General features: G+C 36.8%; 1 protein-coding gene across 2 annotated transcripts; it reads right to left on the reverse strand.

Moving 5' to 3' along the window:
- Window positions 1-4,478: 4,478 nt before the first annotated feature.
- LOC134534928 (zinc carboxypeptidase-like) lies at window positions 4,479-19,543 on the reverse strand. Of its 2 annotated transcripts, none has more exons than XM_063373652.1 (9): window positions 19,250-19,543; window positions 17,012-17,148; window positions 15,717-15,795; window positions 12,418-12,562; window positions 10,647-10,807; window positions 9,335-9,425; window positions 7,781-7,983; window positions 6,628-6,712; window positions 4,479-4,759 (listed from the first exon to the last, which is right to left on the reverse strand). In XM_063373652.1, the coding sequence occupies exons 1-9, from the start codon at window positions 19,406-19,408 to the stop codon at window positions 4,572-4,574; spliced, it is 1,248 nt and encodes a 415-aa protein (XP_063229722.1). In that variant the 5' UTR covers window positions 19,409-19,543; the 3' UTR covers window positions 4,479-4,571. The 2 variants fall into 2 exon arrangements, with proteins under 2 accessions (XP_063229722.1, XP_063229721.1); XM_063373651.1 differs by having other exon boundaries at window positions 10,647-10,837; window positions 19,250-19,512.
- Between the last annotated feature and the right edge of the window lie 24 nt (window positions 19,544-19,567).

The following is a 19,567-nucleotide window of genomic DNA, read 5'->3' on the forward strand; positions in this document are numbered from 1 at the left end:
ATATATATATATATATATATATATATATATATATGAATAATTTAAATTTATAACTAATTCTAAAAAAAAATTATATCTAAACATCTGTTCCTGTCACAATTTTGATGTAACTGAGATCATGGTGATGCACACCAACCAAGGATGTGCTGTGAAAAAATTATTAAGACATGCATACAGTACTTTGAAAAATGAGGATGGTACGTACATGGTTCCTGAAAATGTAAAATAAAAAATTGAGGAATGTAATATGCTTTGTAACACACATGGTGGTGCTGGTAACTGGCTAGTATAATATTATGTTGAATTTATGTAAATACCTCAGTGACTACACTAGTCTTGTAGTATGCATTTGTACTTAATTTTTTGAATGTTATTTTTTAATATTATATGTGTATTAGACATAAGTGCCATTTTGTTTGTAGGTCTACAAATTTAACTGTGGAATAATTATAGCAAAATAAATCCCTAATCCTTTTATATTTTTTTTGCCTTCAAAAAAATTTTTTATCAGGCATATATATTTCAAATTATCTGTAAATTATTGAAAATGTGTCATTTGTTATATTATATGTCTACATGTACAAACTATTATGTAAAAAATTGTTTGACGAATTAACTTAAAGCTATGTATATTAATTAAATTTTTAAACTTGACATAAAAAATGGCTAAAGTTACAGAAATTTTTGTATAGCAATCATCGCCCTAAAATTAAATATTAACTCATTATAAATATTCACGATACTTGGTGCATGTATTTCAATAATAAACTAATTGTTATTTAGTATGTGAGTGAATTTTATTTAAGTCTTCAACAATCTTATGTATGAGAAGAAACCAGTTAACATTATTTTCAGTTCACAGAAATTGTGATTTCATTATGAGATATCATTTCAATAATTTAAATATTTATAAAAAATTGAATATATACTGATAAACTACGTATTTATTTGTAGAAATATCTTGTTATTACGGCATAGTACGCAGCCCTGATGCATTTATCGGGAGTGTGTAGAAATGTTACAAATATTAAAATAAATTTTAAACAGTATCTTTACACACACAACTGAAAATCAGTGTTCAGCCTGCATGCCACTAAACCGAAAATACTTCTTCATCAACCGTTTCTTGACCTCTACTTTAATCTCACATGCAATGAATGAATGAATAATAGAATGGTCTAGAGTCTCATCAATATTCAGGCTATTAAGGAACAGTAAGGGATGATAAAGTTGAGAACAAACCATTGACAGAATTTATTGGTGGGGAAAACGGAAGTAACCTGAAAAACACCTTCGGCTCACAGCAACGTCCAGCGTATTTTAAACATGCAAAATATTCAGGTTCGATCCCACTGGGAATCAAACCCAGATTGCTTTTGTTGGAGGCGAGTGCCCCCCCCCCCCCCCCCCCCCCAAATCCCTTTCCAATTTTTTTTTTTTATTTATGTTAAAGGCAAATTATTCTTGAGGCAGTTTCCATTCTATCATTGGCCTCACATCACAGACATCTTCCTCTGCGTGGGTTTAACCGAAAGAGAGCTCGCAGCAAGCCACCAATCACCACACTCTCTTAGAGAGAGCCTGAATCGGCTCAGAATGGGGCTGGCAAGCTGTAGAGAGAGCCTCTGTGGATGGGGAATGATCAAAAGGGACAGGTGCCACCTCGGCGGGACCCGCGGCAAGGGCGCATGTGCTGCAGTACTCGGGAAACACCTTCGGGCCCTTGCACGATCTACGACTTGCTCCTAGCCGGCGACAGCACTGTTGCAGCCGCTGCATTTTATCAAACACACAGCGTAACATTCAATCTTTAATTACTTTGAAATGTTAATCATGAATGTACTGGATTTGGAAAATATAATACAATTTCTTCCTCTGTCACTTCTCTCTTGTGATTGCCATTCCATCCTTTGTACGTGACTGTACCTTGTCAGGTGTCCTGTGCCTGGTAGCCCTGGACGACCACTGACGTGCGTGCATTCCTTCTGCGATTATAGCGGCCCAGCCTCGCCACACCCCTACTTCCTTCGGCCCCCACACTCTCCTTCCTTGGTGCTTTAATCTGTCCCCTGGCGGCCTGGGAATTATGCAGGTAGTGGCGTGAATAAGCGCCGTTATTCTGTATGCTTCGAGCGCTGGGTCGACCCGGGATGACGCAACACGTCACAACCACTCCAGTCTGTTCCAGAAAGACTGCCGAGGGTACAAAAGCGGTGATGCTGGCCTCCGCAGGAGTTCCAGCAGGCGAGCAAGTGGTGTGAGTTTGGCAAGGAGGAGAGATTCCCCCTCCCCCCCCCCTTTGCGAGCGGTGCGACGCGGAGCGATGGGACGGTGTGAGTGCGACTGAGTGGCGCAAGACTGTGTGTGTGGACAGGTGTAAGGTAAGGGGTGAACCACTGTTCATCCTAGCTCCAGTGCGGAGTGAGAACTGTGGACTTGACAGATATTTAGTGATTCGTGAACGGACATTAGGTGTGGTAATTTAATTAGTAACGTAAATATTAGTGGTAAATAAAACTATAAAAATTAATTGGGCTATCCTTATGAACATGTTTTCCCACTCGTAACATTTGGTGTCAGAAGTGGGATAGCCCTGATTAATAAATTTAGGATTCAGCTTTAGAACTTTAAAAAAAATTATAATTTAGGTATTTGAGAATATAATTGTGTTGAAAACTGTAGTTAGTATTAGTTCTGAGAGTAATATAGTCATGTTAGTTTTGAATGGAATTTTAGGCTAGGTAATAAGTTACAATTGAGATCAGGTAGTAGGAATAATTATTAATTATTTAGGTTATTTAATTAGTGAAAGTGGTAGAGAGAGATAGCTGCTGAAGAGGTTAGCTTTGATGATCTCTATTAGATAAGGGTTTCCCCGGAAGAAATAGTGACTAGCATGAAGAACTTTTCGAAAGAAATAAAAAGTGAGACGAAGAGTGAGAGGAACAACTGCCATGAAGAAACGAAGAGTGAGATGAATAATTGCCTACAGGAGATGTAGGTTGCCCAGGAAGAGATGAAAAGTAATCAGGAGGCAATGGAAAATGGAAAGTAAAATAAAGAAAAACCAAGCAGGGTCTAGTATGTCCACGAAGAGTGAATGCTACCAAGAAAAGGGGAAGAATAAAATGAAAAGGCACCAAGAAGAGATCAAGAGGCACCAGATAGCAGTGAAGAAGAGCCAAGAGATCCGAACCACCGAGAAGAAGATCCAAGCAGAGCTGAATATGGGCCAAGAATAGCTGAAGAAAGGCAGAAAAGTGAAGAAGATGGGTCAAGAAAGTATTGAAGATTGAAGAAGAGATGACGAAAGAACAAGAAGTCATGAAGATGGTACAAGAAGAAAGTAAGAGCAGCACAGAAGTGTTTTAAAAGAACCAAGAAGAGATGAAAAAGGGCCAGGAATACGGTAAATGCTTTGTGATCGAGTGGATGCGAAAGGAGGAACAGAGAGGAAAAGGAAAGAAACAATCAATTTCGTTGGAAGGTGGAGTGCAATGTTCGTGATAGCTTCGGGCCCAACCTGGGCAACAGCTGGTGCAATTAAAGGCAGCTGGCGACTGCAACCTGGTGGTGTCACCGGGTGACAAGAGAGGCTACAACCACTGAAAGAGAGGGATATCTGACGAGGCTCCACAACCCAGGACGGAGGAAAGGCAGGCAGTCTAAACTTCGTAACAATATTTATTTTAAACCTTATAAATATTATCTAAAACTTTAAACCAAAGTAAATTTTTATATAACCAACCATTACAGAAAGAAGTGGAAGTAACAAGGGTTGAAGGAGAAAAAAATATCACAAGTCTTTTAGTAAGTATTCTAACAAATCTGTTATATTTTAGTGTAAACATCCTAATCATAATCTATAACTTTTAGCTGAAACAATTTTTGATAAGGAGAACAATCTACTCTACAGGATTACATGGTGAGTTTCGATTAAATGTAATTACATCATAATACAAGTTAAAACACCATGTAGCACAAAATGTAAGTTTCATTGATTTAGCAATATTCAAACAAATTTTTATTCAATTTAAAAAAAATCTAATGTTTTGTACACAACATTAAATATCACTATTTTAGCATTAAGTCTGAGCAAAATATACTATGCAAATGTATTAGATACATTAATTGAACTCTACACAATACTTTTTTTTTTTTTGTAATTGTTTTTGGTACATTTTCAAACATGCAAATGTTTTTATGATAATTTTTCTATTGTTTTGAGCAAATCTGAGCAAGACAAAAGTATTACAAATTAAATTTTATTTTTCTTCAATAAATGCAATACTTGTGGTTCAAAATTTGGTGAAATAAGTATTAAGAAACTTTTTACTGTAGTAGGTATATTTGTTGAAAAATGAGCTATCCCAGTAGTCTATGTAAATAAATAAAATGAGATAAAATAAAACCAATAACACAAAACATTTTTTTTTTAAAATGAAGTTAGGAAAAAAATAAAGCCATAGAATCTCATCTCAAATGAAGAATTGAAGGTTTTATTAATTATGTAAATTAACTTCTCTGCATCTGTTGTTTCCTTAGTTTTCAACTGAAGTCACATGGGACGTTCAGAGGACCTTCCTGGCCTCCCGGACGAGGGTGACCAGCGAGTCGAGTGTCTCCTCGCCGGTGGGCAGGATCTGGTCCGCGGGCAGCAGGAAGCCGTACCTGCCCGTGTCGCGCAGCTCGTACACGTAGGTCACCGGGATGTCGAGCGTGCCCTTGGCCCAGTCCAGGCTGCTGCCGCTGGCCTCGTCTGTCACAGGGGGCACGCTCGCTGGGCATGTGTCGTTTTGTGCCTAATTTTAGGCAAAATGCAGTTTAGGCAAAACGCCGTTAGGCAAAACGCCGTTAGGCAAATTGCCGTTGGTCAAATAGGAGTTAGGCAAAACGCTGTTAGGCATAACGCCGTTAGGAAAATCGCCATCAGGCAGAACTCTGTTAGGGAAAACACCGTTAGGCAAACCGCCGTTAGGCAAAACGCCTTTAGGCGTAATGACTTTAGGCAAATCGCCGTAACGAATTCATGTTTAGGCAAACCGCCTGTTACTCCGCTCGCTTCCCGAAGGCGTCAGGCCGAGCGCAAGTCTCCATTAGCTGAGGTTCCGCGAGCAGACCTGAAGCTCCACTACCGGCAAAAGACTGTTGAGTTATTCCCTTGAGGACCTAACTTGCTGTCGAAAGCCTAAAGGAAATTGAACTCAAAGATGCCGTTTACCGGTTGGCCAAATCACGGAGTGATGTGAAAGAATTTAAAATGAAGAAAAGCTGGAAAAATACCACTGGGTCAACTGAAAACCGGAAAAATTTTTCTTATATATGCGTGTTATCCGAAATTTTGCATCTGAGGTAGCCCCAACACACGTGAACTCGGTTAATCAAGTCTCTCCTGTATAATTGTTTTATGCTACAGGAGGATCCCGCGGGATCCACAGATAGACGAGGCCTCAAAACTATGTTAATACCAATCTGGTGCTTGTATGTATGTCATGTACAGGTAGGAGGAAGGGCAGGGGAAATATATAGTCCCAAATTATTTTTCTGCTCCATACTTACGCTGCATGAATGAGATGATCACAACGAACACTAAAGGTCTCTAGAGCAGTGTGTAAAAATGGTTGGTGTCATCGTAAAAAAAAAGTGGCAAATTGTCGAGAAAATTAACCAAATTGGTAACCACTGAATGTTAACAACTTCATAAATCAAGAGAGAAAAGCAAGGACTGCCAATTTTGATATCAGCGTTCCATTTCAAATATTTTGTATTAGTAACTACAGCTAGTTTTTGTACACGCAAAAACAAGCTGTTGGCAGGGCCATCGAGAGGAGGAAAAGAAGAAGGGGGGAGGGGTGGCAGGCAAGATATTTTTTTATGCACAAGCCTAACCTGATAGGACAAAAATTACAAGTCAACTGCTGCTAACAGAATTCAATGGAAACCTGAAAAGTTATGCGGTACACACAGGTTATGTTTACAGTTATGGAAATGGTAGTGTTTCCAGTCTTAAATTTTTTTTAATTCTTGGGGTTTGAAAAGTTGTACATTAGGTAATAAGAAGGAGGGAGGCCCTTGGTTTCTTTCAATAGCCCTGGACTCACAGATGCAGATGTATTCTGATCGCGTTACAATGGTTGGCTAAAGTCCACCGAGGGGACATGTGGGAAAGAGAAAAATAATAACAAAAAAAAAGACATTCTTATGGTTCCAACTTAACTCCACGCTCCACAAAAATTACAGCTTCTGACATTCATTTCAAGCGCATGACCAGTAAACTCATGGCAAAGTGATTAGTAAACTGTAGATCTGTAGTAAAGTATGATAGCCAGGAGAATATGGAGTCTTCAGTGATCACGATCATTAAGGCATCACGCGTATGTAGAGAGGGTTGTGATTGTCAACTAATGATATTTAATGAGTATCAAGTTGTTGCCCAAAAAATGTTTTGGAGTTTTTTCTTTTAACGGCTCTGTGCCTATCAGTACAAAATACAATCCATTCCTAATTTTTTTTGTAATATGATATAGCCAAAACTTAAAAAAAATAATAATTAAAAAAAACAGGTATCAGACAAAAAAAGTTTCTATTATAAGAAACAAAATTCAGGAATAAATAGTTTATACTCACACAATATGTCAACTATATTTCCAACTTCATACTCGGTGCCGTATCTTTTGGCTAGTGTCTCAATTGTTTTTGTGCCTATGTCCATCTGCAGAGAAAAAACAACTGACATTTAACAAACAATAATTTAGAATCAATAAAAAAACATTTACTAACTCTCAAAACACAATGAAACATCTCTTGACTAGATAATGATGTCTTATTACACAGTTCTGGCCTCAACACCAACTTAGCGCTTTGCAGGTGTGACAAGAGAGACTCAACTCATTGAGGCACTGATAACAATTACAAATAGTTTTAACAGCTCCCAGCTACGCTCATCACAAAATAATGTGAAGGATACAAGAATCTCTACCTGGTGTTTCATGTCTAAAAATTATCATGAAAACATGTGTTCTAGCCATTTTCACTCATCTAAAAAATACAGTTTTAAAACAAAATATTCCCACAGCATATTTATAAATTATTCCTGTGAACAAACACTACTTTGATATCTTGAACAGATTTCAAATCAATAGTTTTTTTTTCTGAACATCAACACCAAGTATATGTGTTGTGCTCAAGAAAGCAGGGCTCTTAAGGTATTCACTGCTAGTCAGTGGCGTAGCCAGGATTTGAGTATGGAGGGTGTTAAGAAGCATGGGCCCCCTGTATTAAAGTGGGGGGTTCCGGGGGTCCTCCCCCGGGGAAATTTGGATTTTAAGGTGTAAAATAGTGCTATTTTAGCAGTTTTTGGTACTAAAATTTAAATATTGTAATGGTAAAAATTTAATTAATTTTAATATGAAATTTGTTTGAGTGATGAATAAGAAATTAATTAAAGATTTGGTGCTAGGGGGGGGGGGGGGGGGTGTTTGAACCCCTAAACCCCCCCCCCCCCCTGGCTTCGCCCCTGCTGCTAGTTAATTAGTATGTATATACATAATGTTCATGCTTAATTTAATTCTAAATCAAATAAATAACATATAAAATTAAACTCATTAGCACTACATGAAAAATTTACAAGATGGCAATTTATAAGATTTGCAAGAAATCAAACAAGCCTTTTTTTTTTCTCTCCCGATAGAAACAAGAACATGAGTTTGGTTTGCAAAGTGTTCATTACGACGGGCCGAGCGAAATGGTGCCGAACATCAGGAGAGCTGGAAGAACTCACCAGCTGAGGGAAGTTGGCGACCCGCACACCGGAGTAGCCGTAGGGGATGAGCAACAGCTGGCTGAAGGCGTGGAAGGAAAGGTAAATCTTTATTCTGGAGCTGACGGACGTGATGTAGTCGGCCAGGTGCCTGACTTCCGGCTCCGAGAACGGACCGGCTCCCGCGTATATGTCGTCGCACGGATAGTCGCTGGCGCCTTCCTCTTGGGCAACACACTCACGTCAGCAAACATCTCAGGGCCACATCCTCCCCCCACTACCCCAAAAGTGTTTCGCTAAAATAACCATCATTATATTTGCTGAATGGTTAGTAGTATCAACCTCCTCAATATAAGTAAGATATGGAAATCACTAGAAAATTTTGTAAAGAAAAGAACCATTATGAAAATGTATCAATGTGGTGTTAATATATTTGTGAATACAAACACCATCAATTAGCAAACTTGGTTAAAATCTCACAACACACACAAATACAGACATTTTAAAAAAAAATGTACAATTTTTTATGGCATATAAAAGATGAAAATTGAATGCAAGTTTGTCTGGCTTGAAACTGCATCTCGTCTATGTGATGTGTCGATGGCAAGACTGCACTACCGGTGAGGCTCATGTTTCTGTTGCACTGCTCATTTTTCAGCTGTCAAACTGACTGTTAACTCACAAAACATTAATATATTTTCCTTCCATCACAGCTGTCAATCCCTAGATCCTTAACTGGCAGTGAGAATAACGAGCTTCACTCCAACCTTCGTTTGATTAACCTGCCAGACGCACTCTTGCACATGCATCAACTCACAAACAGTGACAATCTCAGCACTCACATCATTTCTGCATAAAATACCATCAAAATATTTTTTAGACTACTTATGGCCAGGTAAGGTTACGCAACATCCATGTTCAAGATCAAGTATCCTTAGGTCTTTTACGAAGGTGACAATTTATTTTCTAATTTTCATAACTGAAAAACCGACCTTGCCTTGTATGCCTGAAACTACATCCTTGCACCATGAATACCACCACTAAAAATTTAAAATACTAGGTCCTATATAGCATACATAACTTAATGTAAGAAGTCTGCATTAGAATGGTCATCTTTCATATGCCAACCAATCATGCACAGAACCTGAAAACTAATAAAAGTACATTGAACAATTCTAAACTGTCCAATTCCAATCTGTGTATAGTTTACATGTGAATTTGGAGTCAAGATTTTAACAGCAATGAATCACAGACAATAAAAAAAAAATTGGAAAATAGAAAGGTGGACTTAGAAAGCTTTGAAATAGGGTTACTGTGAGGAAAGATGAATGCTGAAATTTATGGAGTAATTAAATGAGGCATGAAGAAATATTGATGGAATGGAAGAGATAAAACACTTACAGAAGTAATAATAATAAGGAAAAAACATAATGCTGGTGAATCCATTACACAAAAATATAATTAAAAAAATTAGGTATTCAATAAATAAAAATATATACGTACATATGTTCAATTTCTCGATCACACAAGTTTTAACTGTGAATATGACATAATTTCATAAACATGCAAGCTTACCCATCCAATGAAACCCAAAATTCCTATTTGCATCTGCACCGTGGCATCCCTCCACTGTCCCATTACTCCTCGTCTTGCGCCAAAACCGATTCTGAAATTCACAAAATACATAAAGTAAACTGACACAAAAACTTTTGTGTACTTACTATTTATAATTTATTCACTATTTATCAACGTACATATATGCAAGCATGAATTTCATTCCAGAATGTATGATCTAAATGCATTGGGAAAAAAAATTATATTGTTTTATTGTTTAACATGTTTTTACATTAATGATAGCACATGTTTCAAACACACAAAAATTTCCAGATTTATTTTTATTTTTCTGAGTAGTTCTGTTCTAGACATGCATATTAGTAATGATTTTATTATATAATAGCATAACAGCATACGGAGTCAATCAAAATCATAATAGTACGGAGGAATAGGTGCCTATTAAGAATAATTTTAGTTTCATATTTGTTGAATTTTACACTTTTTTAATTAATAAAGACAATATATTAACAATAACACCAAAATCTCTTATTTTAAAAATAAATTGCCCTAAAAATGAAACCACAAAATCTTGTCTCTAGTAATGGGCTTGGTTGAGCCGAGAAAACATCTTAAATGCTAGTGAACTGACCTTGCAGCTGAAACATCACAGCGCAGTATCTGATCAACTGGCATGGTTGTTGTGTTAGGAAAACTTACATTTGTAAAGTCAGTATACAATCATAGGAGGAAGCGTCAGAGTAAACGAGCAAGGTATCACGAGCCCAGCACAGGCAGTGCAGCTCTGGAATGGATTCCCACTCTCTTACATCGACTGACTCCCCTGAGCTTTCCTTTTCTCACATTTTTCCCTCTGTCTCTTCAGTATATCTGACCAGATAACAGAGGCGACATTACATACTATCAAAACACATTCCAACAAACATACGTGACTAAAAAAACTGATATAAAAAACGTTTTCCTGTCCTATGTACAGTTTACGCCGTCACCATTTTCATCATTTGTAAACAATCATGCCAGTCGTGAATAAAAAAAAAAAACATAATTTTGTTTGATCAAACTTTGATCATCTGTTTGTAGCCTTTACATTTAAATAACGTCAGTAAAAAAAAATTAGTTTATGGATTATTAACAGCACAGTAATTTTATATTTACATAATTCAGTTTTAATACATTTATGTATATACTATGCAAAATGAAAAATTACTGATACTGTTTTGTTCTGAAATATTTTCGAGGTTTTCCCAGGTTTTGAATGCATCTTTCCAACTCCTTGAGTTTCCCGCCCCACGAGAGAGAGCTGGCAAAGCGTTACCGTGGTGTGCGTGTACTCGTAGCCGTCGGGGTTGACGCTGGGGAAGATGTACCAGTCGAAGCCCTCGGCCATGTCGCGCACCCCGGGGTCCTCGCTGGTCAGCAGCTGGTCCAGGACGTACGTGGCCGTGGCGGGGGCGATCCACTCCCGGGCGTGGATTCCTGCCACCGTGCAGCAATACCTGTGCCGAGCTACCACCGGGCGAACCAACCGATACCCTATCTACTGTCCGCGACAGGGTATTTGCTATTCCTTTCGTTTGAAGCTTAGGTTTTGTGAAGCAAAGTTATGCTTTTGCATTTGCTGCAAAGCTTAAAAACACTTTTTGTTGTATATGTTTTGCTTGGATAAAGTTGGTTACTTAAAAAAAAAAAGGCACTCCATTTCCTTTTATGAATGCTGAATATGCACTGTTATTTTATAATTTTTATTGAATGATTTTATATATATATATATATATATATATATGCCCCAATTTGTAAATCACTTTAATTAGTTCAAACATTACAAATGTTAAATGATTATTATTATTTTTTTTTAACTTTTATGATGTATTTTGTAAAATAAATGTAATACAGCTTCACCAAGAACAATAAGTATTTGCAATTCAACTTGATTTCGTGAAAATTTTAAACATTTGATTTCATATTCACTTCGCATCAAAAACCAGTATTTGCACAACACCCTTCTGCCTAGATATAGTAGTTCCCGAACAAAGTACAAGTCATCTTAATAAGGTGGTTTTGGGGACAGTAAAAAAAATTGCAGATTGCAATACAGATGACACACTCACTCTTCCCAGTTTCTTTTATCATTCAAATCAAGTATTCAACAGACTCCGATTCTGTTGAATAACTAACTGAGTCTCAGAACCAATCTGTTATTGTTTGGGTATTGTTTTTATGTTTCTCAAAGACCTCTCTTTATCAGCTGACTTGCTACGTAATTACATATCTTACATAGATGAGCGATAAACTTTATAGATCAGAGACTTCCATGACAACAACTGCGCCTGCATTTAGCATTTCAAGCAGAAGTGGGCGGGCAGACATAATTAGATATCTTGGTGATAAAAACTGTTAGTTTTCAGATAAAGATATTTCTAATAAGTAAAAGGTTAAAAATATAATAAATAATTTTATTTGTAAAAATGGAAAAATAAATAATTGTGAAACTCTAAACCCTCTTTGGCTCTAGAACTAAGGAATATTGTAACAAAAGGACCACTACTTCACTACCGCTCACAGCGCTCACCACGGCAGAGTGCTGGGTAACAAGGCCTCAGTAAAGTCCCACCCCTTGGAAGCCTAACAGAATAACAAATAACAAGTGTACTTACCATAAATAATTTTAATAATCTGCAGCGGCCCTATACTTTGCAGGGTCATGGACCATCTACTTTTGCGAGACTAATATTTTGCAGGGGATTACTACAGAGAGGTCTAGAAAGTGAAAATAAAGAAAATTTGAAAAATAACTCTTTAAAACAATTTTTTAAACCTACCAGGGACTTAATTTTGGTTTTAGCTAATTTTATTATGTTAAAAGTATAACAAATGAACATCAAAAACAAAAAAAAAAATATGACTTTACGTTTGTTAAAATTCAAATAAATTGCTTTCACACTATTATAATGAATATATGACTCTACAGTTTAATGACAAAAATGTTACATGAAGGGTCGTTGGGTAATAAAAGGACTGCAACAGGAACCCTGGAAAGGCAGTTGCTCGATCTTCCCGCCCTGGTGATACTAACAGTAAGTACGTACCTGCCTCTAAGAAAATAGCAGAATTGTTGGTCCTGTAGGAGACTTTGACACCCTTGATGTCTCTCCCCTCGTAGCTACGACCTGCGCTGATGACTGTCACGACATCCGGGTATTTCTCCGATAATGTGTCCAGCCACAAATAAATCTGGCAATCAGAGCAATTCCATGGTTGGGTGCTAACCAATTACTGACATGTATTTAGATGGTAATGAAAGCTTTCAATAATGTTCACACTTCTCATCTTATAAAATGAAGTTGGACTGATTTATTTACTCCCTAATTCTCTGCTAATTAACTTTCAATTTACTAGTCAATGAAAGTTTGAAGAGTTACAATCTAGATGCCTAGCTGGATCGAGTTTTTCTGAGTTCAAAACGTTAATGGCGTTATATTGACACATCAACATCTCGCTGTAAAAAAGCAGACTTGTACAATTTACCCTTTAAAAGTAACCAGTTATATTTAAGTTATCGTTGTGAAATTTCTAACTTAGTTAAGACAGTGATATATATAGGTAACTGATAAGTACCTTTTTAAAGTTAAGTTAATGTGAAAATTAATTTAAGTTAAAGCTAAACAAATTCATGCCCTTTTTAAAATACAATAATTAACAGTTGAAGATTATGGTGCAACAACCCTAGTTACTGAAGTGAAAATTGTAGAATGTATGTATGTATTAATAAATTTAAAAAAAAATTATTTTCAACACTTGATATATTCTAAAATATCATGAGGTTTTTTTTTACAAGAAATAACTTTATTTTAATATTATAATATACAAATATGTATTCTGCAATTATTTTCCATAACTAAATATAACCATGTCATTTGTTCCCTTTCTTTTGGAACTTAACAGCTATTTTTTTTCAAAATGCTCATCTGATAATTTCCCTTTCCTTTAACACTAAACAGGTGCTCAAGATGTGCAGAAGACGGAATTGTAGTGTTATGTTTAACAAACAATGTTATCATTGCAGGAGATGGGCATTTCAGACTCGTATTGGCACTAGACAGGTACTGACAAAGTTTGGTAAGAACGGTTTGAAATCTTAATTTTTAACTTTCCCGAAAGTTACACAGTAACATTAAGTTATTAAAGTTAAAATTTAGCAGGATATAAAAGTAACCTTTTTAAGTTCATTTTTCAGCAAAAAAAACTTTTTGCAGTGAAACTTTTTTACAGCTGGTAGAGCAATATCAGAATCACAGGCTAACGGAAGTGAGTAGGTAACGGAGTTAACGTAACGTATGTAACAAATATTGCTCGATGGCACTTGTTTAGAAAAAAAAAGTTGGGTGGTGAATAATGAACAGAGTGGAGAGTAAGACAAACATAAAACTCTTGGCAGAGTTTCAACGCCATGTTCGTTCCATTGTGAACAATAATTGTGTTCTCTATTTTTTTTTATTTAATAGTTTACATGAATTATTGAATTGTTTAAAATAAAACTTCTTCACAGGTGGTAAACAGAGGTTATTTGTAGAGCTGTGCCGATTAGTGATGGGTCGTTCGTGAACGATTCGTTCAAAAAGAATGAATCTTTGAGAGAACGAAATCTTGCGATTCGTTCGTGATGTAAAGAACCGGCTCTTTGAGAGCCGGTACCTTGAAAGATTCGGAAGAACGAAAACGCGGAGAGAACGAGAGAACGAGATGAGAGAACCGGCCACGCGTCCGGTCTGATTCGTTCGTGAAATGATTCATGACGTCAGGAGTCTGAAGAATTAGTAATCACAGCGTGCGCATGTTCACAAGAGCAAACGATAACTGATCAAATAAAATAGGGTAACATGAAAAGTATCTATACCTGAAAATGTCAACTGTTAAGTAGTGGTTTAAATTTGCTTTTTCACATTCACATACACAAATTTGGAAATAAAAAACTAAAAAAAAACCGTATGAATTAAAAATAACAGGGAAAGTAACTACAAATGTTCACACTTACCATTTTTGGGTTAATTAATGTACATCATTTTTTCTCTTCATACTGAATCGCAGTAGTAGTATTAAATTTTTGTCTTTTTTTCTCTAAATGTGTTGGTCTACATGTAAACATTTTACTGTCACTAGAGTGTAAATAGCCTATATATTAATATTTGTAACTTAAAAAGTAATAAAATATAAATAATCTTGTTTCATATACGCAACTGTGATTCACTGGCTACGGAAAGCAATGTTCAAATACAAAAACACGTACCTAATACTCTAAAGGATGAACGAGTTACGACACCTGATAAAAGAGCCAGATCCCATACACAGAAAAGAACGAATTGACCGAGATAAACGAATCGTTCTGAACGAATCATTTCACCGAACTGATCCAAAAGAACCGATTCGGTCAAAAGAACCGTTCTGCCCATCACTAGTGCCGATACAAAACGGCAGAAGCTGTTCTTGTATGTCAAGGTTTAAAAAGTGTGCGTGTGTGCACGCGTGCGTGTGCATGTGTGTGTGTATTTTTTTTTAAAGTAAAATTTTTATGGGTACAATTCAATTAAAATTTCCAAGGCCAAATTTTAATGCAACGTTTTTGTGAAACATTGTTTGGAAACATTTCTGACACTAAAAGGACAGAGAATAGGCCAAAAAGATATAAAGAGAGCACTATGCTATATACGGTACACATTGCTAAGCTCGTTTTCGTTCTCCACTTTATGCTATGATTGTCCCCTGGAAAAAAAAATATATAACCGAGAGATAGATAAACAAAAGAATGAGACAGAGTGTGTGTGTGCATGCGCTTGATTCAGAAAATAGATGTAGGTATCGTATACAGTTCATGTGTGAATGCCTTGAATTTAGTACTTGCTATCAGCATGCTCACGTTTCTCCTTGTTCAACCAGCAGCGTAGATAGCGCTGTTGAGACAGTACCTGCATTTCCCGCATAGATAGCGCTACCTGTTATGAATTTCATATTTCATTCAGAGATTTGGTGTGTTCCAAATGGCAGAATTGTTTGGATAAACATGCACAGTTTTTTCTTTATGGAATATTTTAACAGTGAGTAATATTTATTGTTAAAATCATTATAAAATTTTCTTCTTTGTGTCTCTCTGTCTCTACCGTTTTACCCTTAACGATATACTTACAAGACGTGGTTTTAATTGCCAAAGATTTTTTTTTTCTTTCCAGAATCGTTAACCAACCATTTACGATACCTTTCACTAAACCATTTCTTTGCTACAGTCAGGTGATGTGCTTTACTTACTTATGACTTAATTCTATGTGTATCACACACTTCTCAAATGAATTTAAGATCTTTCATGCTGTTTTTATAAGTGGTCCATACTACTCACATCATCAAGTCGATGATACTGATTCCAGCCAAATGTTGATGACTTATGGATATATCTTGCCTTTTGCTGATCAATTAACCTGGAAAGTAATACACACACATGTCATGACATCTTCAAGACAATAGGCATTAAAGAATTCAATTTGAAATTTTCCCATGAACACCAGTAACTAATTAACCTCCTACTCCCACTGAATAAAAAGTTATAAATGACATTTCTACAAATACTTTTATTAAGACTTTAGTGATAATTCATTTTAAAACAACATACTGCTTTTAGAAATATGATTTCTTAGAATCTAAAAATATCCTAAATTTATAAACTTCCCAAAAAATAACTTCTGACTATTTGTATTTACACAAAGATTTTTTTTTTACTTAGATGTAAAGATTGATACTGACACAAATCTGCAAATAATTAAGGGACTCGCCTAGTCAGGAGTGTATCTGTGTCAGTGAGGCGGGATGATAAGCACGATACTCGCTGGTGCATCTAGGGAGGTAACACCTCTAAGCGCAAGGCTCTGAAATGACGCGCAGTGTTCTCGTCAGGCATTCGACAACTATCAGATAGCAGAGAAATGAAGAAAAAGGTGTAATGCAAGGCCCTTGAAAACTTTTAAGAATCGGTATCAGATGTTTTGTGCCTAAAAAATTATTCTGGAAAAAAAAACACGATTCAACCCTTTTAAACCTCCTATAAAAAAAAAGTTTAAAACAAAATCAGGAAACTTGGATATTGTGCAGGTATCAAAAAAAAAATTTTCTGAAGCTCTGCACGCAGTGTATATCCCAGTAGGCCGAGCCCTTAAATGTGTAGATTAGCAGCTGATCTGAGTGTTTTACTGGGATATCTTGATGTAGGCTTTTGGACATACGACATTGCTTAGCACATGTATGTCTGTAGAAGAAAACTACAAAAAAAAAACACAAATTAAGCAAAAAATTGCTGTTGTCAGGATTTAACGCCACACAATACTCCACAACAGAAATGTGGTCAACAAACAAAGAAAAACAAAGAAAAATGGACTAACAGAACGGGAAAAAAAAAACCACAAATGATGACAGCACAAAAATATTGAACCCAAAAAAATTCAGCACAACAGTCGAAACGAGACAAAAACACGACCAAACGAAAAGATGAAACAAACACAACAGTTTTACGAAAACAGAAACAAGCGACGTTTCGGGAACTGCTATCTGCTCCCGTCCTCAGGCAGAGACGCACATGGTACGGAAACACAGGTGCGACTGAGAAGGGATATCGCATGCCAAAAAGATCGGTTGTGAGTTTACCGTTGAACGTTCTTGATGAGCAGGGTGGGGGCTATGTCGAGCCGCTTGAGGTACCTCTTGAAGGACTTGACGTGCCTGGGCGGGACCATGACGTCCACTGGGGCGCCCAAACGGCTCGCGCTGCGCCAGAAGCTGAGCTGCGGCACGCCAAGAGACACTGCACCGCGAGACCTCACCTCGCGAAAACAAAACTTACAAGACAGTTGAGTTAGCGTGTGATTTTGGAGAAGTAACGATAATGGCCAGGGCCATCGAGGATGGCCAAGAAAGAAATAGGGAGGGGGGGAGGGGGGGGGGGGGGTAATCTCCGGGGGCTGAGCACCAAGGAGAACCCCAGCTGAATTTCAAAATTTTTTAAAACTCGGGGTTACCCTGACAAGACCAAAATTACAAGTCTATTGTAAATATTATTCATAGAAAAGAAGTACTACAAGTGTTGTGATACGCTAAGATTACGCTCACAGTTATGGCCGCAGTAATATTTTGCGTCTTTGGAATTTTTTTTTTTTTTTTTTTTTAATTGTAGGGCTTGGAAAGCTGTACATTAAACAATAGGGAGGGGCTTGACAAAATTATTTGCCCCGGGACACTTGGTTTCTCTTGACGGCCATAAGTAGCATATTATCTTACATCTCTTAGTTACAAACAAGTTTTTGTTGTTATTCTGAAGCCACGTTCATTGATAAAATAGCTCTCTGCATTATCGTTTTTATTTTCGTGGATACTGTTTATTCCTATACTGTGTATTATTCATTATGTGTGGTACTAAAATGTTTATTGATAGTTACTTAACCAAAATAGCATAATTTTGACTGTGATATTGATTTTTTTTTAACAGTGAAATGATATATAATAGGCACACCTAAAACAGAACTACAAAGAACAATGAAAATAAATCAGCAAACATTTGTGTGTTGCAAAAGTGTACCAAGCAGTATCTGTTTGGCCAATTCATTTTGATACCAACTTCATGTTGAATAAATAACATTCATTGAATTCAATTCATAGTTCATGGTTTTTACGTTTTTTTATATTTCCAGCTAAGTTTTGTTAAAATGAGGTGTAATTTTATGACTGTAGTTACATTTGTGCTACATGGTTTGGTATTAACTTGCATTTTATCATTACATCCATAGATGGTGTATTGATAGATTTTCAGTGTTATTTATATCACGTATAGTCATTGCCTTCTCTTCTTAACCACAGTTTAAGTTAACCAACTCTAAATGTCTTGTCCGCATGGGCATACCAGTTGAATACCGACGAACAGTGAACCAACAGCATGGGACACAAGTAATATGTTCAGGAAGTGCTCTTTTTTTTTTCCAGATAACTCCATAGAGGCAGGTGTATATAGCAAATCCAAACATTCTGATGTAGTCAAATATCAGTGTGTTTGGTTTTGGACCAACCGTGTTGGGCTTTATATCTTATTGAAGAGATCATTAAAGATGGTATCACGAGGGACAAGATTTTATGGTTTTCATTTTAAGTCAATTTCATTTTTGAGAGGAGTTTTCAGTGTTATTGTTTTTATTTTTATACAGTTTGTTTATTCATAAAAACATTCAACAAATATTCATAGTCAACAAATATGAAACTAATACTTATTTCACCACAGTAATCTCATTTTACTATCACATGATGCACTTAATAAAATCATTTGTAATAAACATGTGCAGTCAGATTAACTCAGAAAAATAAAAAAAGGTATCTGCAAATTTTTGTGTGTTTGAAATATGTGCCAACGTTAAAAATGTAAAATTTTGAACTAATAAGAGAAGCAAGATCAAATAAAAGATTTTTTTCCAAATCCATTTAGTTCATACATTTTGGTACAAAATACATCCTAAATAAATTGAATTCAATGAATTTACCATAACAGATAATATTTTTTGTGGTTTGGGTCAAGTTTTGTCAAACTGCTGATTGATTCCATGTATTTAGTTACATTTCTGAGCATTAAATTGCATTTTGTTGTTATATGTTGCATTTACATGCTTAGTGGCGTTATTTCTGTTGTATCGCAATTCTCCATGTGATCTCGTCCCTAGATATCACGCAATGACACGACACAAGGGCGTTGAGTAAGGAATTCGCAACAGCCTGTAGTAATGAACCATCCTGCATTTGACCTGGAAGTAATTTTGGGAAACATTAAAACACCGACGCCAGGTGCTCCGGGATGCAATTCCAGTAGCTTGCCATTGCTCAAGCCCTCAACGCAACGGTCCTCACCTCCGTCTTGGCCAGCTCCAAGTTCCTGAGCGCGTCCAACTGCTGCTGGCTGGCGGGCAGCGATCGGAACACCTGGAACCTGTCGAACCTCGCCTCCCGGGCCTGCAGCGCAACAACAGCCGCGAGCAGCGTCCCCAGGAGGGACAGCCTGGTCCACATCCTGTCCCCGAGCCCAGATCCTGCCGCAGAAACTCGCTGACCGACGAGGAACGCAGTCGGCTAGGGAAGGCAGCGACCGGCCCGAGGAACAACAATAGCGCTCTGTGTTGCGACCAAAATATAGTAATCACGATGCAGCACAAAAGGATTGTAGTACAA

The sequence above is a fragment of the Bacillus rossius genome, chromosome 8 (genome assembly GCF_032445375.1).
Source record: "Bacillus rossius redtenbacheri isolate Brsri chromosome 8, Brsri_v3, whole genome shotgun sequence".
Classification (NCBI taxonomy): domain Eukaryota; kingdom Metazoa; phylum Arthropoda; class Insecta; order Phasmatodea; family Bacillidae; genus Bacillus; species Bacillus rossius.

What these genes read in the sequence shown, in the direction of transcription:
- LOC134534928 (XM_063373651.1), bottom strand. Translation starts at nt 19,408, where the DNA reads ATGTGGACCAGGCTGTCCCTCCTGGGGACGCTGCTCGCGGCTGTTGTT. An exon ending in ACGAGTACACGCACACCACG is followed by an intron (nt 9,426 to 10,646) that starts GTAACGCTTTGC and finishes TGTGAATTTCAG; the next exon opens with AATCGGTTTTGGCGCAAGAC. An exon ending in TTTTGGGTTTCATTGGATGG is followed by an intron (nt 7,984 to 9,334) that starts GTAAGCTTGCAT and finishes GTGTTGCCCAAG; the next exon opens with AGGAAGGCGCCAGCGACTAT.